We start from the raw sequence: 27,587 nt of genomic DNA, 5'->3' as shown, positions 1-27,587 counted from the left end.
CAATTCATAATTTCATACAACTATATATATATATATATATATATAGTTGATGACTATATCACTCATGATAATAATTTGATACATCCATGATTTGTTAGGAATTACATCAGGACCAAAGGGGGTATATGTGTGCACGTAAAACATTTTCTGGTTTGTGTAGAAAAATGGAAAATCAAAAGAAAATTATGAAGCTATCAGAAAAAAACCGTTGCTAGATATCAATTATATCACAATAAAACACCAACAAAATCATATGGCATAATTGAGATTGGAGAATGTATAAAAATCAAGTTTCTTAATGAGATTTTATTGAGATTCTATCATGTATCGCACAAAAGAGGCATATAATGATTGGTGGACCAAAAGAGCAAAAGTACATAAAAAAAAGGAACAAAAACATACCTCCAAAAACTTATGGAATATCAAATCTTGAAAAGGGATTGGACATAGGGGTGCATCCAAATTTTTTGTTATAGAGGTGCAAAATTTGCTTTGGGGTGAAAAAAATTCTTTAGGGGGTGTAAAAATGCAAAATTAGGCTTAAAATATAAAAAAAAACTTCCTATTGGGCCTAAGTAAGCTTTGGAGCCATCGGGGAAGGAGATGCAAGTGTACACCCTCTCAATGGGCTGGCTCCATCCCTGTTTAGACGAGCATAACTTCTAAATTATTCAAGTGTTGATTGAATTTTTATTAGTTTTCTGTAATATTGTATGAAATTTTATCTGTTTTATTAAATTATTATAATAAAATTATCGTAAAATGGGTCATTTGTCCAAATATTTTTAAAACATGATTCTAATGGACGAGTAAAAATTATTACGGGTGAAATGGACAAAAAAAAATAGCAAGGGTGAAACTGGATTCATCCTGGCTTAAATTTAAAAAATAGCGATGATGAAACTGGATGCATCCTGATGTAAATTAAAAATAAGAAAAAGTATTTGAAAATGGGTAGGATGAAACTGTTTACATACTGACTATTTTTACATTTTTGTCCATTTAAACACTATCAAAACTAGATATCTTTTTCACCCAGGAATTATTAATTTTGATCTTTTTAACCAATTTTGTGTAAAATTATTTCATAAGCAAGAACCAAACCCGTGCGTAGCACGGGTGACAAACTAGTAATTATTAGTATAGAAGAAAATGAGTGATTACTCACTCTCTTTCTTTCCTTTCCCCGTAAAAACATGTTCACTGAGTCTAGACCCTAGTTAGCAATTCGCAATACGGGATACGTTCGGAACGGAATACGTACGCGTATTATACGGATTTGTAAAAATTGAATTCGGTCAAGAATCCGGTCAACGGTCCGTGATACGGGAGTAATACGTAACGGCATACGTACGTATATAATTCGATTTACAAATATGAGTTCGTCACCGAAAATTCGGCACACGTATAATAACAGATATTCAGAATTTATATATAATCCTGCAAATACATAGTTCGAACTTCGAAATACAAAATATTTATACATATATATAATATATATCTTAGATTCTGACAGACATAAATACATTACAGTCTATTTATACCCTGTCCATGTGCATATATAACAAGTTAAGTTACTGGAGTAATGTTTTAACTCCACAAAAAATCAAAGTATAGACACAGATTAAGCAATTAGATGTGTCAGTTAGAGCCTAATTTGTTCCAAGTATTAAATACCTACTGATGACGATAATTTGTCTTTTATCTTCGTCATCTCCTACCAAAATTTGAAGCGGTTATTCAGTTTCTCGGCATATTCCCAAAATTTGTCTTTTATCTTCGTCATCTCCTACCAAATACACACTGAAACTAGTTTTAAGTATCAACAAAACTAGAGAAAGAGAATTTCTTGAACGAATAACGATATTAATTTATAAACATATGAATCCAAATTAAGCTCATAATATTATTCATAATCTATAACCTAATTCATTATTCATAATATTATTAATCAACTAAAATTGCAGTAACAAAATATCTAACCTAAGGATATAACCAATCATGGATTCAGTACAATCCAATATAAATTAAACATAAATAGATGTACTGTTGATTCAATTGGAATCATATTGAAAACCAAAAAATCAGAATCAAACATAAAAATACAACACATAATATGTTGATGGAATCATGCCATACCTTGTCGCCATCCTTAGAAGCAGATATTGAAGGATTTGAAGATAGGAAATCAGAAAACGAATTTGGGTGCGATCTGTTCAGTGACTGAGAAGGTAGAAGAAGGAGTTAGATTAGAAGAAATCTTCATTCTCTCTGCAAATTTTCTATTTATACAGACTCATTTCTTAACCCTATTTTTCCCGTCCGAACGAATAAAGGTTGATTCGGGACGTAAAAGACGCGAATAATTCGAGATCTTCATATAACACGCATACCTGGGTCGGTCTTTCAATGGGTCGCTCGTATGATTCGTTCCCGATTGATTCGCGAATAATTCGCGAATTATTCGCCGAATTGCTAACTAGGGTCTAGAGTAGAGTTTTACTCGTTCGCTTTTTTCTTTTCAGAGTAGATTAGAGATAGTTAGGGCAAAATGGAAACGAGAAGTAGCATCGAATTGGAAGAAGGATGGACAATCGTGCAGATTGGGGTTACAAAACTGATTAATATTATTGAAGGTGTCCCTGAATCACCAATGGACGCGGATTTGTTTATGAAGCTGTGCACAACAACTTACAACACGTGCACTCAGAATCCTCCTTATGATTATTCTATGCAGCTTCGCGAGAGATACAAAGGCGTTTTTGATGATTACTTGACTTCTAAAGTTTTACCAGCTATTCAAGAGAAGAATGATGATGTATCTGTGCTGCAAGAATTTGTTAAGAGGTGGGCTAATCATAATGTTATGGTAAGTAAGATTTCTAGCTATTTCAATATTCTCGACCGTTTAGCGAAGTATCAACAGCAACCAAATGAAGTATTCAGGAAACAAGGTAGGGGATTGAAGAGAAGAAGTACAAGAGGTGAAGGAGGACCTGAGAATCTCAAAAAGACAAGTATAGAGGTGTCAGACAGAGGAGGGGAAAGTGGGTTTCTGAAATTGGTAAACTTAATAAAGGAGGTAGACTTTGGTTAGGCACCTTTGATACTGCAATTGAAGCTGCTCAAGCTTATGATGATGCTTCGAGAAGAATGTATGGGGGAAATGGCTTTCTTAATTTTCCTGAAGTATGTTGTAGAGTCGGGGAAATTGGGGTGATTAAGAGAGAACTAATTGAATGTGATGTTGGGGTTAGTTTCTTTCGTGAAGTTGTGTATGAGAAGGTGAAAGTGAGAGTTAGAGATGCTGTTATTGCTTTGATTAATCAAGAACGCAAGGGGAATGAAATTGATAGGACTTTGGTCAAGGATGTCTTAGAGGTTTTTGTTGAAATTGGGAATGAGAATTTGGATTATTATGTTAATGATTTTGAAACTGCATTTTTAATTGACATGGTCGATTATTACACTCGGAAAGGTTTTAGTGGGATTATGGCTGTAGATTGTTTCCAAGTGGAGAAGGATTGGGTTTCTTACTATTTGCATTTCAGTACTGAGGAGAAGCTGTTGAAACAAGGTCTAGATCAGTTGTTGCCTGAAAATGCCCAACAGGATCTTGGAAAGGAGACGCAATATAAAGCTTAGTGATGACAAATTAACCCGATTATCTCTGGAGGATGCACTGACTCTTATCTACTCAGTATTTAGCAGATGCCGCGGTAAGTAACAAATAACAATGATGTCAAGGGAGACAGATTAGAGTAAATGGATCATGACTATAAATTACTACTGTTTATTGACTTGATGTTTTGACAGGGAGCATTAGTGTGGTTTGAGTTTCTTTCTAGGACTGTTGTCTGATTTTCTTTGGTATGTGTGCTAGCTATAAACGTAACTCAATCTTGTCTTGCTTGACCACTGTGTTGAAAAAATTGGAGCATAAGGTCTTGAAATTTGAATTGATTGGCAGAACAATTTTGAGGCCTTATAGCTTGGGTATTGTTCCCAGAGCTGGTTATAGTCTGAATGTGCATGGTATGGATTCACGACTTCCTTTGTTTCTTTAAGTTCGTTGTTATTTACTTTGTTTGAATCTTGGTTGGTTAAGATTATTGTTTGTTTATGTGTGATTAGCATGTCTATTTACTCTGCACCAGTAAATGTTAAATGGTTAACCACTTTGTTTTAACTGTCAAGATGCCACTTGCGCACACCAAAACTGTTAAGGGAATGCTGTTCTTGACTTTTGGTTAAACATGACTGTCTTTTTCTATATTGACTATTCTTGCTGTATTGTAACGATTTTTAGGACATTCTTTCTCAGTGATAACATCGAATAAACCATTGAGTAAACCATTGATACAGATAAATGTATTTGCTCTATTTCTAGGATTGTGAACGTCAGACAATACTATGACTTGATCTTCCAAGAGATTGAGTTTAGCTGAAATTTTATGGAGTGAAATTTAGTAAAGCGCCAACCTTGGAGTCACTTATTTTTCTTTCACTCTGATTCAGTGTAAACCATACATAGCCTTCAAGCAGTATGTGGATAATTAAACTAGATGAGGACCAACATGCCATAAAGCTTGGGTTATATGGATACATTTGGCATTGGCAGTCTACTTGATTTTGAATGGGCATAGCTCATGAAAGGATCCTGACAGGAATAGGTGGTTCAGAAAAGCTATCAAGATAGCAGGAGTACTGGCAAGTTATTGGAAATCATCTGGTTGTACATACCCTAAAGTGCACCAAGAGGAACTGACTTGTAAGATGAAGATGACGCTATAGAATACAAGAATGATAAGTATGTCATGCTGTTGCTTACCAGGGTGCTTAAATGTATTTGATGCCCTACCTCCTCTATTCTCCGCTCTAGATTGACAGAATAACTGAAACTTTTTGATAGCCATTGGAAAGTTCTTTCAGCTTCGAGTTCAGGTGTTCAAAACTCAAAGACACTCGCCCACTTTAAATGAATCATGAAGACATCAAATGTCACCTCTCGCCTTTAAAGCTTTTAACAGTTTTAGTGTCATTGTCGAGATGTAAATCTGGCCGAATCTGCATCTTTTAAAGTTGACTTAAGAAAACTCACAAGGGCTCTTAATAGCCAAGTTCTCGAGTCCAGAGTCCCTATGTTGCCTGCATTTTTACTTGTATTTGGATGAGTCAATTTTGAAGACTGCTGCACATTTTCAGCTTTCCTCGTATATGCTGCTCCATCGCTACGGTAGTTCATTATTGTGCATTGTCTGCTACCGTGTTATCTTTCCACGAAAAGCAATCCCCAAGGGTTTTGCCTCCTTGGAAATAAATAGAAGTAACAAAAAGAAAAGAAAAACTAGTGTATTTTATTTTTTGAGGTGGATACAAAATGAAAATATTATGAAGAAATTAAATAGAATGGATTGCCACATCTCCGTCTTACATCCAAATAACCAGTATTATATCATCCACAACAGCATGCTTTTATTTAAGTTTTGTAGTTTGGTGAGCACTACAAAACTATACACAGCGATTTTAATATCTAGAATATGAGTACCGAAAGTCGTACATTTTGAATTGAAAACTCTATCATTATTTCGTTCTCTCCATACATTCCAAGAACTTGTGTAACACATACTTAAGCATATCAACTTTAGAATGATTTTCTGTGTGCAACTTACTTAGTTACTATGATCACAACGATCTGAGCGTTTTTCCTAGCTCGTTTCGGTATATTTTCCTTCTTTTTGTTGTTCATTTTCCTTGTTCTTTTTCCTCCATTTGCTATCATTCTTATTCTTCTTAGAGGAATGACCGACATATCTGCGTTTATGAAAGAGGCTACCCCAATATGTAGAACAAACCATTTCAACAAATAATGGTAGCTGCAACCATGCAAACAAGCCTAAAGGACAACAACTGAACAATGTTATTGGAATTAAAGCTTGCCCATATCTACTTCCAACCACGATAAACATTGATGCGCCGAAAGCTACCAGTATAGCCACCACAGATATAAAGAGAGTTACAAGACCAAATATTAATTTTTGGGGTAGAGATTTTAGGAAATCCATTTCTGCATACCGCGAAGTATATATAGCTAAGAACATAAGCACTGATGTGATCGAAGAGAATAGAGCTAAGACATCTGCCACCAAAAACACCGTAAATGAGGGGTTTCCCAAGTATATTGGGGTACCGTTCAAAGGATCATTACTGTCACTAATATTACCTCCTGGAACCGTGAAAGCAGCTGCAAATGCTACAGTAGCAACTAAGGCAGCAACTATCATGCACGATCCAGATGTATCCTGTAACCATTCTGCTCCTTCCTTCATCAAGCCTTTGTGTGCCTTTGTAAATATCATTTGAGCTGTATCTCCCTTATTATTTCTCCTTAACCTATCACTTTCCCGTAAAATACTTTCCACCCCCTGCATGAAATGAAATTTCACTTGAGCATAACAATTAAGCCGACCAGCAAGAAATAAACATAAATAAAAAAAGATGCAAGAGAGATGGGTGAAAACAGACAAGCTTCGGAAATTAAAGTGGTGCGTACTGTTGCACTTTAAAAAAACTCTGGTGTGCCATAAGAGCAAGACTACATGTAAATGTGCCTAGATAAAAAAATGTTTCTTTTTTAGATGCGAGATGAAACCATCATTCGTACCTTGAACCACTGCATTTCTCGTTGCATCTGAAGCGCAGCACCTGAGACCAAATTGAGCTGAGCAGGAGGCGCTAATTTGGCAGCGTAATGCAAAATGGTATTGTCCCTGCCATCTCTTCTAGTAACAAGATCGATCTTCTCTTCAAGTTCATCACCAGTATCGCATATGAGGTTCACTATTATTTCTTTTCGTTCTGTAATAGCCATTTTTAGCAATGTTTCTTTCGGTAACTGATGCCATATCAGGTAATCAAACTTTCCGAGACACGCCTCTACGAATTCTGTGATTCCGTGCTTTACAGCTACCTTCATGATGTTAGGATTATCCTTCATAAACTTTAATAATTTTACTTCCTGAGTTCTTTTACGAAGTTCCACTAACATTTGTTCAATCAATGCGATTGCTTGTTGGTGCATCACCTTTTGGTTGTATAATCTTTCAAGACCAAGTACTGAAATAAGAATCAAACGAAGCCACTATCAGAAAGTTTTCATGACGTTTGAATATCAGGCAGAAGGATTAAGTAGCATCAAAACATTACGGAGTTGTTCAATCTTTAACCAAAATAGAGATCAAGTCCATGTAATATCTCGAGGAAAATTACCTCTTCTAAAGTAGGGCACAAGGATTCCTCTATAAGTAGTTGATGAGGAGGCTTCGATGCAATCTAAGCTTTTGGGCGAAGGGTTCTCTTCGTCCCTATTGATGCATTCTGTGCCCCGGCACTTATTTGGTTCTGTTGGTTGGATACATATTACTGGACAATTGCAGTTAGATTAATTGATGAAACATGCATATTTAAATAAATAAACTGTGTAGGTATATAAAAGAAGAAAATTAACAAAACTGAACCAACAAAAAATATCGTTAATTAAGGGGATCATGAACAGACTAACATAAATAGATGAGGTTCTGCCACCATGTCAGCTTTGTGCCGCTTCGAAATGCAAAGGGCCTTCGAGCCATCATCTCCAACCCACACATATTCTGTGTTGGTGCTTTCACCATAACCACACCAGGTAACTGTTTAACAAGGCAGAGCGCCATATCTACGAACAAAAACATACAAAATCAGAAACCTCAACTCAGCATACAAACTAATTAAATGTGTGAAGGATATGAACATTACAAGTGCATGGAATATAAATTCTGTAATAATAATACTAGCGAGCTAGTTTAACTCACCATAAAAATTGGCCTCAATTAAGTCGCATAATAGACCAGCACCGTCGTCATATCCCGAGAACAGAGTTGGGTACACATCTTGTGTCACAAAATAAAGATATTTAACTACCTCCTTTTGTCCAGTTGTAACAAAAGAAACAGCTATTTCCAATGGAGTATACCCTTTCTTACTAAGTATTCGCAGCAACCCAGGATTTTTCCTAACCATCAATTTAGCAGCTTTGAGGTTTCCATACTGAGCAGCGTAATGAAGTGCTGTAAATCCATAATCACTTGATTGATATTCAAGTGATTCTTGCGACATCATACTCACAATTTCCTCAACAAGTATCATCTCTCTCTTCCCAAATATAGCTACATGCAATACTGTATCTGAGGTAGGTGTTACCCCTTGTTCAAGAGCTGTAGGATTTTTCTTAAGAAACTCAATCGTCTTTTTGCAATCACCTTCAAGTAATATATTATTCCTATCCGGATAATACTTTGCTTCCAGAACTCCGTCCTTTCCTTAACACGTCACTCGGAAACAAGAAGAACGATTAATAATAATCGAAAAGAAATTATATAAGTTATAAACATATCATTTGATGAAAGCCTTATCTCTTACCAACTTCTGGTGTCTCTTCATCGTTGTTACCATCACCATCACCATCATCATCATCATCATCATCATCATCATCATCTATGCATGGTGTCAATAACATGGTGTCAATATGTGAAATTCATTTGACATCAAAAAAATAAAAATGGATATCTCTTGTTTACGTTAATTTAGATATATCTCCACGAGTGTGAACCACGTAACAAATGATAAATTATACCTTGACTACTACCAGCGCTTTTAATGCTTCTTAGAACCTCTAGAATTTCGTTTTGAACATCTTCTTGAGATTTTGTTTGCTCTAACATTTGATTTTGAATATTTTCTTGAGATTTTGCTTGCTGTGCTTGAGCATCTGCAAGTTTAGCTTGAGACTGAATGAGTACTTTAAGTAACTCTTTAATATCTGTTGTTTCTTCCTGAGGTCGATTATCCCGATCGCTACTCATTTTTTTAGCAGACATCGCGGTGAAGGAAGTTTTTAAGACGGGATATAAAGAGGGAAATATAACTGTAAAGCTAGAAGAGAGGAGATGGATTGGAGTGACTATCAGGTGGGCAAAGCATATCCATTATATAGGCATCAAAGTTGAAACATACAGGGATTCTCTAAATGCTGAAACTGAGTTTATTTTTAACAATTCTCGGTATAATTTATTCGACAGGGTATATTCAGTTGCGTTTGGCATGTGTTCCGTTGACATGTAATGTCAAACACTCGTATATATATGGCACGCCACATCAGAGCATCTCCAATAAGTGAAAAAAAATCCTACATGCATTTATTATTTAGACTTTTTATTTATGGGGTCTGCCCCTATAGTAAATATAGGACTATGCCTAAAATACCAACGGTTTGAGGATTTAATCCTTAGAATTTCATACGTGGGAAATCTGTAATAGAATTTAAAATTGAAAAACCAAACGATTATAACTAAAATCACATTTCAATGAATAATTGAAAAAAAAAATAGGTAAAAATATGACACGGAGGTCATTCCGAAAGTCTACATAAGACTTTCTCTAAGACCTTCGTATTTATTTTGGCATTTCTCCTAAGACTTACTGCTGGTATTCCTCCTCTTTTTTTTTTTTTTGATAAATAACTCAACTTCATTGATAATAAAGTTAGGTTACATAGGGTTTAAATACATTAAGATTTAAGAAACATAATGAATAACCATACCATACTAGTACAACACCAACAATTCTAACAAGAGAAGAGGAAGAAAATTGGTAAGAGACTAGAAACAAGTATGAATGGAGAACCGATTGAATCGGTAGAGAAATGGTTTACAGATTATGAATCCACCATTTTTAATAGTTTTCTTCTTCTTGAGAAAGAGATACTCCATAAAAGGAGTGATTTGCTTTTGTTCTTGAATTTTCCGATGAAGTTTCCGGTAGCCGGAGGTCACCGTAGATGTACTTGAAACCTTGTAAACCCAACATAAAACGACCATTGAAGCCGAGATAGGATGCTCCAAGAGCACAAAAACAACCGCCATGAAGACGAAGATAACTTGCCGCCGGCAAGAATGGATGATATCCAAAACTAAATCTAAAAGAAAACATCTAAATCTTAGCTAAAACAAGGAAAAACTAACAACAAACGGAAGGGAAAAGAGGGTACTGCCTAGATCTACCCCTAGAGGAGTAGATCTGAGCAGTGAGAGGTCGCCGGAGAAGGAGGAGCTTGGTGCCGAAAATCATCTTTGGAGAGAATGAAAAAAAGAGAGAGAAATGCTCTGTTTTTTATTGATGGTATTCCTCCTACTTTATAGGATTTAATATTTGAAATAAATTTAATTTAAATGAGAGTCTAAAATATTTTATGTATTATGAGAAAATAAAATTCCCATTTCTGCTGAAGATGCTGTTAAACACTTACTCAAATAAGGATTATTTTATTTTTATCATATTTGGGTCATGGTCCTATAATCACGTTGACCTCTTGGTGGCTTTTGAGTACAACATTTCAAGCAAGAAAAATATATATCTTACTAACCAACGGTGATATGCATAGACAAGAGTTCCTACCTTCCTTCCAAGTGCAAGGGTGAGGTTCGATATCTTGTAAAAACTCAAGTAAATCCAAATCCTCTTTTATGCATGGGGGAAGTGATATTGGATGCAATCCAAATAATAAGGCCCCGTGTCTGTCAGGCTGGACTGGCGATGGGGTAGGCCAATTTTGCTTATACAAAAGAAGAAATATAAGGTGATATGTTTTTTTTTTTTTTTTTTTTTTTTTTTTTTTTTTTGATTTATGTTACAAGGAAGAAAAAACAGCAAACTAAATAGCGGAGAGGTCGACTTCAAGACAAGTCGAGATATAAGATGAGGTTGGAAGAGAACCACCACATACTAGATTGATGGTTTAAAGCATACTTTTCTAGAGTATGGGCAACGATATTCCCATATCTTTGTTGAAGACAAGTTTAACCTCATTGAGTTTTCTGGCCTTGGCTCTGATCTGACGAATTAGCTCGCGAAATCTCCAAGGGATATGAGTATTTTATACCTCAACATCTTGATCACTATTTCATCATCACTCTCAATTATCACCCTTTGTAGCCTGGTGACATCTGCAAACTCGGTTGCCAAAAGGATAGCCCTAGTTTCGACTTCGGTAGGACTCAGCACAACATGCGAGTTTGTTCCACATCCTTTAAAATTAACAACTGGGTCTCTAGCCACTACAACCCAACGAGCCTTGTGATTATCATACGCGGCATCCGCATTTAGTTTGGTCCAATTATCTTCATGTGGTCTCAACTTTTCAGCAGTTTTCCTAGTGAGAGTAATAACATTTTTTTCTTCCTCCAGTAGCACCGGGATGGAGTAGTGAAAAAAAGAAGACAAATTCTTTAATTATACTCTGAATGGACTTGTTTTTACCATTGAAAATTTTGTCGTTTCTGTTTTTCCATAAACCCCACATCACACAGCTTCCCATTTTGAAAACTTCATAGTTCTCTTTTTTCATAAGCCACCCTGCAATGATTTTTTATCGGTCATGTGACGATAGCTTTCGGTCTGCAACCTAGAGGGGATCCAAAGAAGGAGGTAGCACCAGTTGGGCATTGAAAGAATATGTGTTCCAGATCTTCAGTGGCAGCACAACACAATCTGCAATCTTGATTCATGCCCTTGATATATTTCCCGAGATTCTTAAATATGGCCAGCCCTCATGAATAACTCTCCAAATGAACATAATAATTTTTGGAGCTAGGTCTTTTATGTTGCACATAGTTTTCCAGGGGAAATTATCAGTATGAACATTAGAAAAACTAGGTTGTTTCTCTTTCAGAGTTTTTATAAAAGATTTACACGATAACGTACCATTCGGATGGGGAGTCCGGAGCAATTGATCTTCTACATCTTTCTCGACTTCAGGTAAGTAAGTATTTAGGATATGAGTAGCAGAATCTTCTTGAAACAACTGATGTATCACTTCTCCATTCCATCTGGTTGGTCTGTGCAAAATTAGATATGAAACTTTACTTATATTTCCCAAGGAAGTATGCTCTCTCAATATGGGCTTGCTATTTGGAAGGTTTCTGAGCCATGGGTCTTTAGTTACATGGATACTTTCACCTTTTCCAATACTCCAAATGCAATTGTCATTTATATCTTTCCTGCAATCGATAATTGCTGTCCAAGTAGAGGAACTTCTTGAGTTAGCAGTAGAATCCCAGAATGATTTATCCATGAAGTATTTTGCTTTCATTCTAGCGCCACTATGCTGATATTCGATAATTCTCCAAGCTAGCTTTGCAATTTGATCTCTGTTAAGATGAGTTAGAGATCTTATCCCTAAGCCTCCATGCTCTTTGTCATCATGTAATTTGTTCATTTACGGTCGACTTTGTTTTTTCTCCTAACCTTAATTTGAGAAGAATCTAACATCTGCGTTTTTCATAATTTTATTTATGGTATCTCTATACGATGAACCGATAAACCCATCTTTACAAGTATGTCAATAGAAATCAAATTTCTAGAAAGGTGAAAATGCGGGGGTCCAATAACCTCACCCAATATTTCGCTTAGCAATCTATATGGACTAACTTCAATATATTTTCAAGAGAATCAACTAGACAGTTAGACTCAAACTTAAGAAAAGTATATCAAAGATTTATATCTCAATTCAATCCGCAATCAAGCAAATAAGAATTTGCGAACCTGATTGAATACAAGAGAAATAACTTGAACGGTACCAAAGAACAATGTTCAAGGATCAATCAATTTCAATCAACAACTAAAGTTTGGATTTACCAATTGATCGATTCAAATGCACAACCTGCGATATTTCAATTATATAACAAAATATAATGCGGAAACGAAATAACACGGACACCAACGAGGAAACCGCAAATGCATAAAAACCCCGAGACCAAGTCCAGATTTGAACACCACACTGTATTAAGCCGCTACAGACACTAGCCTACTACAAAGATAACTTTGGTCTGGAATGTAGTTGATCCCTAATCAATCTCACACTGATCATGGTACAATCGCGTTCCTTACGTCCCTGATCCTAGTAGGATAGTACGCACTTGATTCCCTTAGGTGATCTCATCCACAACCAAGACTTTCTACGACCCAAAGTCGAAGACTTGATAAACAAATCTGTATCACACAGAAAAGTCTATTGAATAGATAAATCTGTCTCCCACAGATATACCTACGAGTTTTTGTTTCGTCTTTTGATAAATCAAGGTGAACAGGAACCAATTGATAACCCAGACTTATATTCCCGAAGAACAGACTAGTATTATCAATCACCTCACAATAATCTTAATCGATTAACGAAACAAGATATTGCGGAATCACAAATGATCAAACGAAGGTGTTTGTGACTACTTTTCAATCATTCCTATCGGAGATATAAATCTCAATCCAATCTTACGATTGTACTCAATCACAATAGAAAATAGTTGGGTCTAGCTTCACAATCCCAATGAAGTCTTTAAGTCGTTAACCTACATGGTTTCGTGAAAAACCTAAGGTTAAAGGAGAATCGACTCTAGCTTATACAACTAGTATCACACATGAGGTGTGGGGATTAGGTTTCCCAGTTGCTAGAGTTCTCCTTTATATAGATTTCAAATCAGGGTTTGCAATCTAAGTTACCTTGGTAACAAAGCATTCAATATTCACATTTAGATGAAAACCTTATTAGATTCAAGCTAATATCTTTCAACCGTTAGATCAAACTTAGATTGTTATACACAAATGAAATGTACCTTCATTTAGGTTTGAGTAACCGTACCTAAACGTGTACACTTAGTCAGTTCAACAATAGTTAACCATTGGTTAGCCATATGAGCATTTTCATACTAACCTTATTCATCTTTACCATAACTAGTTCAAATGACTCAAATGAACTAGTTAGAGAGTTGTTCAACTGCTTAGATCTCATAGAAGTATACAATACACAATCGAAGCAAAATCGATTTTGATTCACTCGAATCAATTCATGAACATTATAGCCATGGTTTGCAAAGATTGCATTCCTTATTATATAAATGTCTTAGTGCATGAACAAACCGATTTTAGAAAGTAACCTGCTTAAGTATGCAAAGGGGTACGCATACTTAAGTAGCCGGATTGAGTTTTTTGTTTACTTCCAAACTCCAGCAGAAATTCACGGACGTGAATCTTCCTCCAGTACGGGTACGGGTACGCATACTTACCCGGATTTCCAACCACCGCCAGTACGCATACGGGTACACATACTTTAGCTTCCCAGTTTTGGACTTTTACACAAATGTGATAACACACTATGTTTATATCCAAACATGGTTACTTGTTCTAAACTCTCATTTCAATCATTGAAACTTTCTTATAGGATGTTAAAATAGTTGTTATCCACAAACTATTAGAATCAAAGGGATTTTCAATTTATTGAAATAATCAATATGACTTTCATCACGAGTAAAGATGAACTTGGCTAAAGCGAAAGCTTACCAACACATATTTCGAGAAATAGATAAGCGAGATAAACTCGGCTCGAAATAGCAAATGTGTATAATTGATGTCTATATAGCAATACGACTTTTGTCTCAAACAGGAGATATAGTAGATAGACTTTTGAGTGATAGATAAGTTCAAGTCTCCACATACATTTCGTTGATGAAGTTCCACAAGTTCCCTTGAGTAGTTCTTCGTCTTCATTCGATGAACGACGTGGAGTCTAAAGATCAAGTACACTTATTATCCTAATCCGAGACTTAGCTATAAGTAGACTAGAAATCAAAACGTATAGTTTTGGAAACTAAACTTGACAAACAAGCTTGAGATAGCAACGCTTGTGAGTTCAACTGAGAAATGCTCTAAAAAAAGGGATATGGAGTATGAAAACCTCTCAAAAGATAAAGTTATTTATTCAGAAATGATTATAAGAAGCTTTCTGTACCAAACAGAAATTGGGTTCTTTCATAGAGCTAGATACAACTTGCATTTTCTATGAGGCGTCAGCAGAATCCATACACAAATGAAATGTACCTTCATTTAGATATGGGTAACCGTACCTAAACGTATACACATAATTGGCAACAATAATTAACCGAAGTTAGCCATATGAACACTTTCATATCAAACTTGTTCATCTTAATCACAACTAGTTCAAATGACTCAAATGAAACTAGTTATAGAGTTGTTCAATTATTTATATTCTCATAGAAGTATACAAGACACTATTGAAGCAAAACCGGTTTTTGATTCACTCGAATAAATTCATGAAAATTATAGCCACGGTTTGCAAAGATTGCATTCCTTATTATATAAATATATTTGTTCATGAGTATGTAAACATACTTAACCGATTTTAGAACTTAACCCACTCAAGTATGCAAACGGGTACGCATACCTAAGTTCCCGGACCTGGTCTTTTTTGCCAGTATGAAAACGGGTACCCATACTGTCGTTCATGACCGAACTCAGATGAAATCAGTACGCATGCGGGTATGCATACTATAGTTCCCGGACTTCAACTGTTGAATCAGTACGCATACGGGTATGCAAACTAAATTCCCGGACTTGGAATATACTTGCAACAGTTAGCATACAAGTATGCATGTTGTATTATATCCAATCAATGGTTAATTTTTCTAAACTCCCATTTTAATCATTGAAATATTCTTAGAAGACGAGAATAGATGTCTCACACAAACTATTAGCTTCAAAGCAATTTTCAAGTGATCAATAGTGAAAAAGCGGGGGTCTAACAACACCACCCAATATTTCGCTTAGCAATCTGTATGGACTAACTCCGAAATACTTTCTAGAGAATCAACTAGACAGTCAGACTCAATCTAGGTAAAAGTATCTCAAGGAGTTAATATCTCTCTCTTGTTTTGATTTACTCAAGCTAATAGAAATCAACGAGTCTTTAAAACACAAGAAATAACTTGGATGGTACCAAATACCAATATCCAAGGATCAATCAATGACAATCAACAACCAAAGGTTGGATTACTCTAATTGAGGATCTAACGCACAACCTATATAATTTCAATTATAAAGATAAAACAATATAATCCGGAAATAGAATAACACAGACACCAAAAATTTTATTAACGAGGAAACCGCAAATGCATAAAAACCCCGCGACATAGTCCAGATTGAACACACACTGTATTAAGCCGCTACAGACACTAGCCTACTCCAATCTAACTTCGGAATGGACTGTAGTTGAATCCCAATCAGTCTCCCGCCGATCCAAGGTACAACTGTACTCCCTACGCCTCTGATCCTAGCAGGATACTGCGCACTTGATTCCCTTAACTGATCTCACCCACAACTAAGAGTTGTTACGACCCAAAATCGCAGGCTTTGATAATAAACAAATCTGTCTCACACAGACAAGTCTATCAAAGGATCAATCTGTATCCTACAGATAAACCCTAAAGGTTTTGTTCCGTCTTTTGGTAATAATCAAGGTGAACAGGGACCAATTGATAATCCGGTCTTATATTCCCGAAGAACAGCCTAGAGTTATCAATCACCTCACAACAATCTTAATCATATGGTAGAGAAACAAGATGTTGCGGAATCACAAACAATGAGACGAAGATGTTTGTGACTACTTTTTATATCTTGCCTATTGGAGATATCAATCTCAAGCCAATCAATCTGATTGTACTCGTACGATAGAAGATGCAAGATCAGATCACACAACTACGATAAAAGTAGTATCGGTCTGGCTTCACAATCCCAATGAAGTCTTTAACTCGTTAACCTGGTTTTAGAAGAAAAAAAAAAGTTAAAGGAGAAACGACTCTAACACTCAAACTAGTATCACACGTAAGGTGTATGGATTAGTTTTGCACAATACTAGATGTTTCTTTTATATTGTCTTTCAAATCAGGGTTTGCAATTAAGTTACCTTGGTAACAAAGCAATCAATATCCACCGTTAGATGAAAACCTGATTTAGATTCAAGCTAATATTTCTAAACCGTTAGATCGAAAACTTAGCTTGTAACATACACTTGACAATGCACGTTTCTAGGTTTCTTAACCGTACCCAAACATATGCACTTGTTGGTTCAACAATAGTTAACCAAAAGGTTAGCCATATGAGCATTTCATATCAAACATGTTCTTCTTCACCATAACTAGTTCAAATGACTTCAAATGAACTAGTTAGAGAGTTTTTCAATTGCAAGGAAATCTCATGTACTACACAAGACACAATTGAAGCAAAAATGATTTGATTCACTTGAATCGGTTCATGAACTTTTATAGCCACGGTTTGCAAACTGCATTCCTTAGTCTTTTTATGTTTAAGTTCAGAAATCATCTTCAGATATATAACCTTCTCAAGTTCGCAGACTAGGTTCGCGGACTTAAGTTACCGGACAAAGTTTACAAACTCCAACAGAAATTCTCGGGAATGAGAACTTCGCCGGTTCGCGGACTTAGCTTCATGAAAATAGTTTGTCAACTCCAACAGAAATTCTCTGGTTTGCGAACTTCGGCAGTTCGCGGACTGAGTTCACGGACTTGGCTCACGCCATTCTTCCGGTTCTCTTGATCAACAAAGTTCGCAAACTTTGGTTCAAAGAATAGGATTTATACACAAATGTGTTTCCACAATGATGCTTATGTCCACCATTGGTTATGTAATCTAAACTCTCATTTCAATCATTAAAACATTCTTAGAGGACGTTATATAGTTGTTACACCATTTCTCGTCAAAGCAATTTTCAAGATGATTGAAACATATCATGACTTTCGTCACATGGTAAAGATAAACTTGATCGAAGCGAAAAGCTTACCAACACATATTTCGAGATATAGATAGGCGAGGTATACTCGGCTCGAAATACCAAATGCGTATAATCCAAGTCTATATATATAGCGTACGACTTCTTGTCTCAAAGAGTAGGAGATATAGTAGATAGACTTCTTAGTGATAGATAAGTTCAAGTCTTCACATACCTTTTTGTAGAGAAGTTCCACCGGTTCCTTGAGTAGTTCTTCTACTTGTATGATGAATCGCCATGAAGTCCTTGAGCTCAACTACACTTTCTATCCTAGTCCGAGACTTAGCTATAATAGACTAGAAATTAAGACTTATAGTTTTGATCACTAACATTGACAAACATGCTTGAGATAGCAACGCATGCGAGTTCGACCGAGCAATGCTCTAACAATCTCCCCCTTTGTCAATTTTACTGACAAAACTATCAATACATATGGAATACGGAAAAGATAAAGAAACTTTAGTAGCTCCTATTCCACATGTTTAATCTTCAACATTCCTCGAAATCTTCGTCACTTCCAAGTACTCCAATGATCCCAAAGGTTGTAAGTTTAGCATCACCGCTGTTGAAGATCCGTAGATATAACAATGAGAAAGCATCGGTCTCGATCATTATTATACAATGTCATTGTATTATTACACCGCGTCAAAGTCCAACTGTATCACAATTTCAACAATAATACTATGGTGATATGTATCACTCCCCCTTAGTCAATACTCTATCTCACATGGAAACCACTCCCCCTTACACAATGATCCGAACACCATATGTATTTGTAGTGTGAACTACATATTAATTCCCCCCCTTTTTGTCAATAAAATTGACAAAGCTACAAAAACGGGATCATAATGAAATTTCCGTAAGAGATATTTCATGAATAAAGAAAAAATACATACCATCTAATTTAGATGCAATCATAAAGCCGAAGCTAAATGCATTCATCAAGGAGTTTAAAGATACAAGATACAAAAGTTTAAATGCATCTTTAAATTAGATGGTATGTATTTTTTCTTCTAGTCATGAAATATCTCTTAGGAAATTTCATTATGATCCCGTTCTTGTACCTTTGCCAATTTTATTGACAAAAAGGGGGAGAACTAATATGTAGTTCACCCTACAAATACATATGGTTTTCGGATCATTGTGTAAGAGGGAGTGGTTTCCATGTGAGATGGAGTATTGACTAAGGGGGAGTGATACATATCACCATAGTATTATTGTTGAAGTTGTGATACAATTGGACTTTGACGCTGTGTAATAATACAATGACAGTGTATAACAATGATCGAGACCGATGCTTTCTCATTGTTATATCTTCGGATCTTCAACATCGGTGATGCTAAACTTACAACCTTTGGGATCATTGGAGTACTTGGAAGTGATGAAGATTTCGAAGAATGTTGAAGATTAGACATGTGGAATAGGAGCTACTAAAGTTTCTTTATCTTTTTTGTATTCCATATGTATTGATAGTTTTTTCACTAAAATTGACAAAGGGGGAAATTGTTAGAGCATTGCTCGGTCGAACTCGCATGCGTTGATATCTCAAGCATGTTTGTCAATGTTAGTGATCAAAACTAAAAGTCTTGATTTCTAGTCTACTATAACTAAGTCTCGGACAAGGATAAAAAGTGTAGTTGAGCTTAAGGAATTCATGGAGATTCATCATACAAGAATAAGAACTATTCAAGGAACCGGTGGAACTTCTCGACAAAAAGGTATGTGAAGACTTGAACTTATCTGTCACTCAAAAGTCCATCTACTCTATCTCCTACTTCTTGAGAAAAAAAAAGGTATGCTATATATAGACTTAGATTATACACATTTGGTATTTCGAATCGAGTATACCTCGCCTATCTATATCTCGAAATATGTGTTGGTAAGTGTTTCGCTTCGACCATGTTTATCTTTACCTAGTGAAGTAAGTCATGATATGTTTAAATCACTTTGAAAATTGCTTTGATGAGAAATGGTGTAACAACTGTATAACGTCCTACAAGAATGTTTCAATGGTTGGAATGAGAGTTTAGATTACATAACCAATGATGGACATAAGTATTGTTGTGGAAACACATATGTGCATAAGTCCTATTCCATGAACCAAAGTTTGCTAACTTTGTTGATCAAGAGAAACCGGAAGAATGGCTTCTTGCCAAGTCCGCGAACTCAGTCCGCGAACTGCCGAACTTCTCATCCCGAGAAATTCTGCTGGCATTGACAAACTAGCTGCGTCCGCGAACCCAGTCCGCGAACCGGGGAAAAGTCTTTGGCGGGATTTTCTGCTGGAGTTTGTAAACTCTGCTCGGTTTCTTAAGTCCGCGAACCTAGTGTGCGAACTTAAGAAGGTTATATATCTGAAGATGATTTCTAAACTTAAACTTATAAATACTAAGGAATGCAATTTGCAAACTGTGGTTGTAAAGTTCATGAATCGATTCGAGTGAATCAAATCATCTTTGCTTCAATTGTGTCTTGTGTAGTACATAGGATTTTCTTGCAATTGAACAACTCTCTAACTAGTTCATTTGAATCATTTGAACTAGTTATGGTGAAGAAGAATATGGGTGGTATGAAATGCTCATATGGCTAAATTTTTGGTTAACTATTGTTGAACCAACAATGTACACGTCTGGGTACGGTTAACAAACCTAGAAATGTGCATTTCATTTGTATATAACAAGATAAGTTTTCGATCTAACGGTTGATAAATATTAGCTTGAATCTAAATCAGGTTTTCATCTAACGGTGGATATTGTTTGCTATGTGACCAAGGAGAAACCCGGATTTAAAAGACTATATAAGGGGACATTTAGCAACTCTGCAAAACTAATCCCCACACCTTACGCGTGATACTAGTTTGCGTGCTAGAGTCGTTTCTCCTTTAACCTTTGGTTTTCTTCTTCTAAAACCAGGTTAACGACTTAAAGACTTCATCGGGATTGTGAAGCCAGACCGATACTACTTTTATCGTAGTTGTGTGATCTGATCTTGCATCTTCTATCGTATGAGTACAATCAGATTGATTGGCTTGAGATTAATATCTCTGATAGGCAAGATATAAAAAGAAGTCACAAACATCCTCGTCTCATTGTTTGTGATTCCGAAACATCTTGTTTCGCTACCATACGATTAAGATTGTTGTGAGGTGATTGATTTATCTAGGATATTTTTCGGGAATATAAGACCGGATTATCAATTGGTTCCTGTTCATCTTGATTATTATCAAAAGACGGAACAAAAACTTTAGGGTTTTTCTGCGGGAGACAGATTGATCCTTTGATAGACTTGTCTGTGTGAGACATATTTGTTTATTGTTAAAGCCTGCAATTTTGGGTCGTAGCAACTCTTAGTTGTGGGTGAGATCATATAAGGGAATCAAGTGCGCAGTATCCTGCTGGGATCAGAGACGTAGGGAGTACAACTGTACCTTGGATCAGTGGGAGACTGATTGGGGTTCAACTACAGTCTATTCCGAAGTTAGCTTGGAGTAGGCTAGTGTTTGTAGAGGTTTAATACAGTATGTGTTCAATCTGGACTAGGTCCCGGGGTTTTTCTGGATTTGCGGTTTCCTCGTTAACAAAATTCTGTTGTCTGTGTTATTTCTATTTCCACATTATATTGTTTTATCTTTATAATTGAAATAATACAGGTTGTGCGTTTAGATCATCAATTAGAATAATCCAACCTTTGGTTGTTGATTTTCATTGATTGATCCTTGAATATTGGTCTTTGGTACCATCCAAGTTATTCCTTGTATTTGATTAGAACTCGCAGTTCTTGCTTGAGTAAATCAAATCAAGAGAGAGATATAAACTCGTTGATATACTTTTAATTGATTGAGTCTTGTTGATTATCTTAATAGTATATTCGAGTTTTTCCATACAGATTGCTAAACGAAATATTGGGTGGTGTTGTTAGACCCCCGCCTTTTCAATTGGTATCAGAGCAGGCAAACACGTTAAAGACCTTATAAGTCTGTGTTTGTAGTGATCTGATTATGGACGAGTCTATCTCTAATAACATACCAGTTCAGAAATTACCAGATGATTCTAAAATCTTGGATTCACCAGAGAGAACTATCGCATCTAAGTCAATATCTAAACATTCTCTTGATGTAAAAACTGTTAATTGGGAAACTCTCCTAGAAGAACAGTTGGATGAACTTTCTGATGAAGGTGATTCAGATATTGATATAGATATTGATGAGGAAGTCTCAGAGTATGTTAAGTTTTTGGATTCGTGGAAGATGAAGAAGATTACAACTTCTCATGTCTCACCTCTTCTGACTCCTCTCTGTCGACAAAACAAGAAATTGAGAAGATGTTACGCAGGTGTTTATTTTTCGACTTGTTCTAACGAATCGATCCTCAAGGATTCTGAGGAAAACCTATGTATGAAGTCACTTGAATGTGATAATCTTTATCAAAAGTACTTTTTTTTGGAAGAGAAACTTGCAGAATCTGAAGCAAGGTTTAACTCTCAACAAATTAGTTTTGATGGCAGAGAAAGTGCTTGTCTCGCTCGAGAAAAACGCCTTGAGGCTGATTCAGCTGCTGCTCTTGAAAAAATCAAGATGTTGGAAGATGACTTGAAAAAGTTCAATACTAGTTCAAGCAAATTAACCACTATGCTAGGAGAAAGTAAAAATTATCGTGATACACGAGGATTGGGCAATAAGGGAATAAATGCTCCAAGTATTAGAAAAGAGGTAAAATTTGTCAAGGCTAGTGATTCTTCTCAACAAAAGGTTTCCACTGATGGCAAAAGTGAAATACCTTCACCAACAATTAAGGTTCGAAAGAGCAAAGAATATCAACCTCCAAAGTCAGCACATATGGATCGAGGTAAGAACATTTCTTATGTTTGCCACTATTGCGGAAATAAAGGTCACCTGGAAAGGATATGTCGTTTTCGTATAAGGAATAAGAAACTTCATGATGTTCTTGTTTGGGCATCACAAGAAGTTGTGAAACCAAGATCATATGCTAAGGCTAATCCCCTTAACATTACAGGTTGTAACTTTCCAACCTTTAGGCAAAGGAATCATTGCTGTGATAAATCTATATTTGCCTATAAACGTTATACGAAGCCTTTTCACAATCGTAATGGTTATCAAAAGGATAACTTCGTAAAGACGAAGACAAGATCCGGTGCTCCCAATTGGAGAAAGACTAACTTGCAAAAGAATAGTCAATCCAATTCTCTTTCGAGAAATCTTGAAAAGAGTAATGGGAAGAAGGTTCTGGTTGTTCCTAAACGCACTTATAAGTGGGTACCAAATAAATCTAATGATGCTTTGAGTGTGAAAAGGAATGATCTTCCAGAAAATTCCATGACTATGGAGAAGGCAGTATCCATGGTGTTGGAACTTAAAAAGTTTTTTGGAAAAATGGAAGTGGATGTGAAAGGTTCTAAAAGTGATCCCTTTCATGATAATACAAAGGTCAATTGTGGTGAACAAGACATTTTTCACCCCAACACAACTTGATTTTGTTGTAAGTGCATCCTCACCAATGAATGCCCTGTTATGTATACGGTGAGGGAAGCACGAAAATTGGGGCGCACAGAGTATGTTCGGTAAGGATATAGAATTCAATTGGATTCATCTAAAAAGGTATGTCTACAAACTTGAGAAAGATTTGTGTTTTTATTTTTTTAGAGAACTTATAATGATTCACGTACCTTTCTTATCGTTATTTTTTACCTAACTTGATCTGTGTTTAAGGTTCTTAAATGTTTAGGTTTGAAAATAGTAGTTCGGGATGTTTGGACTTCATGGTACACCTACCAGGTATGCATAACATCTTTTAAGATCAAAATCCAGGGGTTTAAGTTCGCGGACTTGAAAATTCGTTTGCAAACCCGTATGCATACTTGACGTTGATATTCGATAAACTTCTTTTGGCCGTAACTTCTTCGTCCAAACTCGAAATGACCTAATTCTTTTTGAATTATCTTCCTATTTGAATTCTCTTCAAAATGAATATGAGAATTATTGTATTTGGATGAGTTAAGATTGGTATTTTTCCTGTCTCTTGTTTTTGAGTGTTTTGCTCCGTTTTGTTGCTCTTGTTCCACTTCTCTTGGACTTGGCACTTGATTTTTTGGAGTACTACTCTTGTAAGCTCATTGTAGCTTTTACAAGATTGTTGTTGGTGAATCACAAAGAAGGAATTTCAAGAACATGCAGTAGTATGCATTACTATGGGATTCTTGAATGTTCACAATCATCTTATGTGAACTGTAGTGCATGGTCTTTAATGACTTTGTATGTTCTTCTTTGTTAAGAAAATCTGTTTATACTCCTTAGGTAGCTATTCTTGGTGTAAATCCGGGCGAAAAAGATTGATTCTACCCTCAAAGGACAAATCATCTTATATGTGCATTACGAGTTTGTCCTGATACCTAGGAAACTTCTTATGAGAATTTATTCTTCTTTTGAGAAGGATTACTAGAGTTTGGAATATCCATTATTGTGATTACACATAGCTATGCCAAACGTTTTCATCTTCATGTTTTTAGATTTATTGGTTTAAATTCTAAAACTATTTGGAGGATGATGTTTTTGCAGTATTAATCTTTATGATTTGCTATATTGCAATTTGTTATGGGATATTGGGCTTTACGACCGTGAACTATGTTTGTCCCATACTTTGTCAAAAGTAAAGTCATTCGTGATCGGTATTGACGTATTGATAAAAGAATGAATGGACTTTTGACAAATTCAAAAGTTAAGCCTATATTGTCAAATATTTGATGGAAGATAGGTTAAAATGTTTTGTTTTCAAGGATTATGTCTATTAAATATCGTTATGCAAATAGTGATGGAAAATAGAATGAATCCTTGTGTATTCCGCAGTATTGATCATCCCTGATCCATATTCTATTTATTAATGTGAGGCTCCGTAATGTATCTTATGTTGAGCACTATACAACCAAGTTGATTTTTTTAGCTTAGTTGTTGTTCTGTGAGATATGTTATGTCGAGCATATTGAACTAAATTAATCATCTTTTTTGATTATTTAGTTATTGCTCCGTAAGTTTTCTTATGTCGAGCAAAAAAAATGAAAATTAAATTGATTAATTATCATTTGTTTTGATCGACATAAGAAAACTTACGGAGCAATATCTAAATAATCAAACAAGATGATTAATTTAGTTCAATATGCTCGACATAACATATCTCACGGAACACCAACTAAGTTAAAAAATCAACTTGTTTGTATAGTGCTCAACATAAGATACATTACGGAGCCTCACAGTAATACATAAAATATGGATCAGGGATGATCAATATTGCGGAATACACAAGGATTCATTCTATTTCCCATCATTATTTGCATAACGATATTTATAGACATAATCCTTGAAAACAAAAGATTTTAACCTATCTTCCATCAAAGACTGACAATATAGGCTTAACTTTTGTATTTGTCAAAAGTCCATTCATTTTTTAATCAATACATGAATACCGGTCACGAACGACTTTACTTTTGACAAAGTATGGGACAAACATAGTTCACGGACGTAAACACCAATATTCCATAACAAATTGCAATATAACAAATCATAAAGATTAAATGTTGCAAAACATCATCCTCCAAATAGTTTTAGAATTTAAACCAATAAATCTAAAAACATGAAGATGAAAACGTTGGACATAGCTATGTGTAACCACAATAATTTCTATTCCAAACTCTAGTAATCTTTCTCAAAAATAAGGATAAATTCTCATAAGAAGTTTCCTACGCATCAAGACAAACTCGTAATGCACATACAAGATGATTTGTCCTTAGAGGGTAGAATCAATATTTTTCGCTCGGATTTATACCAAGAATAGCTACCAAAGTCGTATAAAAATATTTTCTTAACAAAGAAGAACATACAAAGTCAATAACGACCATGCACCATAGTTCACATAGGATGATTGTGAACATTCAAGGATTCCATAGCACTGCGTACTAATTTCCATTCTTGAACTTCCTTCTTTGTGATTCACTAACAACGTTCTTGTAAAAGATACAAATTATCTTAGAATAGTAGTACTCCAAGGATCCAAGTTCCCAAGTTCAAGAGGAGTGGAACAAGTGCAACGAAACAGAGCAAAATACTCAAAAACAAGAGTTAGGACAAATACCAATCTTAAATCATCCAAATTCAAGGTTTCTCATCTCCATTTTGAATAGAATTCAAAGAGGAAGATGGTGCAAAAAGAATGAGGTCAATCCGAGTTCGGAAGAAGAAGTTACGGCTAAAACAAGTTTACCGAATATCGACGTCAAGTATGCATACAGGTTTGCAAACGAATTTTCGTATCCTGGAGCAGTATGCAGACAGGGTTTGCGAACTTAAACCCCTGGATTTTGGTTTTAAATGATGTTATGCATACTTGGTATGTGTACCATGAAGTTCAAACATCCCGAACTAATGTTTTCAAACCTAAACATTTAAGAAACTTAAACACTGATCAAGTTAGGTAGAAATGAACGATCACTACAAAACAGAAGGCCTCTTGGGACGGCCATAAAACTATGCCAAAATCCTAAAAGCCGTCCCAACAGGTATTTAGGGACGGTTTTCTTACCGTCCCCTGAACCACCGTCACTAATACTACTAGGGACGGCTTTGTCTTCCAAGGACGACTTAATTCAACCGTCACCAATACTTCTAGGGACGGATTAACGCTGTAGGGACGGTTTTAGAATCCATCCCAAATACTTTTCTAACCGCCCCTAGAGAAAAATTCCAATGGTAGCAGTGACCCAATAGTAACGCCAAAAAAGCGTTGCTAAAGTTTGAAAAAATTGGTAAGACCTTTCTTGGTTTCTTTAGAAGGATGCCTTTCCCTTTATCCTTATAAACATTCATTCACACAGTATTTTCTCATTCATGAAATCAAGCTTTTCACAAAAATGATTCAAACATTTAGAATAAGAAGTCTCATACAACAAAAGAAAAAACTCCGCAAAAACAATCAAAAGGTGATGTTCATAGTTGTACACAACTTGGAGGTAAACGGTGCACTATCTGCACTGGAAATGTATTTGATTGCTTCTGCTCCAGAACGAACTTTATTTCTCCGGAGCATTTAATTCCTACCATCTACCATCATCGAAATTCTGCAACAAAGTCATCGATCGACATACATGAAGAACGAAACCGTAGTATCTAACCTAAATAAGTTCGCCTCCCTGTAAGAGGGAAAGTTGAAAACAAGAAATTTCTTAGAACCAAATTATCAGCATCTCAGATTGTCGTAGGCATTATTTACTGAAAGTAATTAGTATCTTAACTTACATACACAGTTTATTTACGAGAAAATGGAAATGAACAAACCAAATAGGGTAAATAATATTGGGACAGGGATAGAGGAATAAATACGCAGTTTATGGGTTTGCATTTCCAGTTTGTGTTATATGCCTTTGGAGGAGTTCTAACTCACCTCAATTATTTTGGATAAGGCACATACCGTTGGCACATGGCACCAGAATTTCCATTGAACTGCCAGTATCCTGCCGCATTTCCATTTGACCCTACAAGTAAATCAATTTCAAAAGTTAGGTCAATTCGTAATACAACTGCAAAAAACAGAAATGACTCGAAGCTTTACCTCTTTTTCGTATTCCATATGTGGCTTGGAGCCGCCAGTGTGTCACTGTTGAACCTTTTGTTTGGCCCTATTTTCTATATCCGCTAACTCATGTTTCAAAGCAAAATAAATTAGTGCGCTTAAATGCTTCAACAGTGTAAAATAAAGAATCCACATCTCTCAAAAAAACAGGAGTGCAATCTCTCAAGCAAACCGAAGACAAAAATGAAAACCTTAACATCGAACTCCAATATTATACACAAAAGGAATAA

At 35.7% G+C, this 27,587-nt stretch overlaps 1 protein-coding gene across 2 annotated transcripts; it reads right to left on the bottom strand.

The window, feature by feature from the left end:
- Positions 1-5,667: 5,667 nt before the first annotated feature.
- LOC113302440 lies at positions 5,668-8,962 on the bottom strand. 2 transcript variants are annotated; one of them, XM_026551344.1, is made up of 8 exons: positions 8,672-8,962; positions 8,458-8,532; positions 7,851-8,357; positions 7,562-7,714; positions 7,270-7,422; positions 6,665-7,116; positions 6,224-6,425; positions 5,668-6,139 (listed from the first exon to the last, which is right to left on the bottom strand). In XM_026551344.1, the coding sequence occupies exons 1-8, from the start codon at positions 8,913-8,915 to the stop codon at positions 5,709-5,711; spliced, it is 2,217 nt and encodes a 738-aa protein (XP_026407129.1). In that variant the 5' UTR covers positions 8,916-8,962; the 3' UTR covers positions 5,668-5,708. The 2 variants fall into 2 exon arrangements, with proteins under 2 accessions (XP_026407129.1, XP_026407127.1); XM_026551342.1 differs by having other exon boundaries at positions 5,668-6,425.
- Between the last annotated feature and the right edge of the window lie 18,625 nt (positions 8,963-27,587).

This window comes from Papaver somniferum, chromosome 8, assembly GCF_003573695.1.
Source record: "Papaver somniferum cultivar HN1 chromosome 8, ASM357369v1, whole genome shotgun sequence".
NCBI lineage: Eukaryota > Viridiplantae > Streptophyta > Magnoliopsida > Ranunculales > Papaveraceae > Papaver > Papaver somniferum.
The sequence above is the reverse complement of the archived record's forward strand: the minus strand, read 5'-3'. Positions and strand labels throughout refer to the sequence as shown.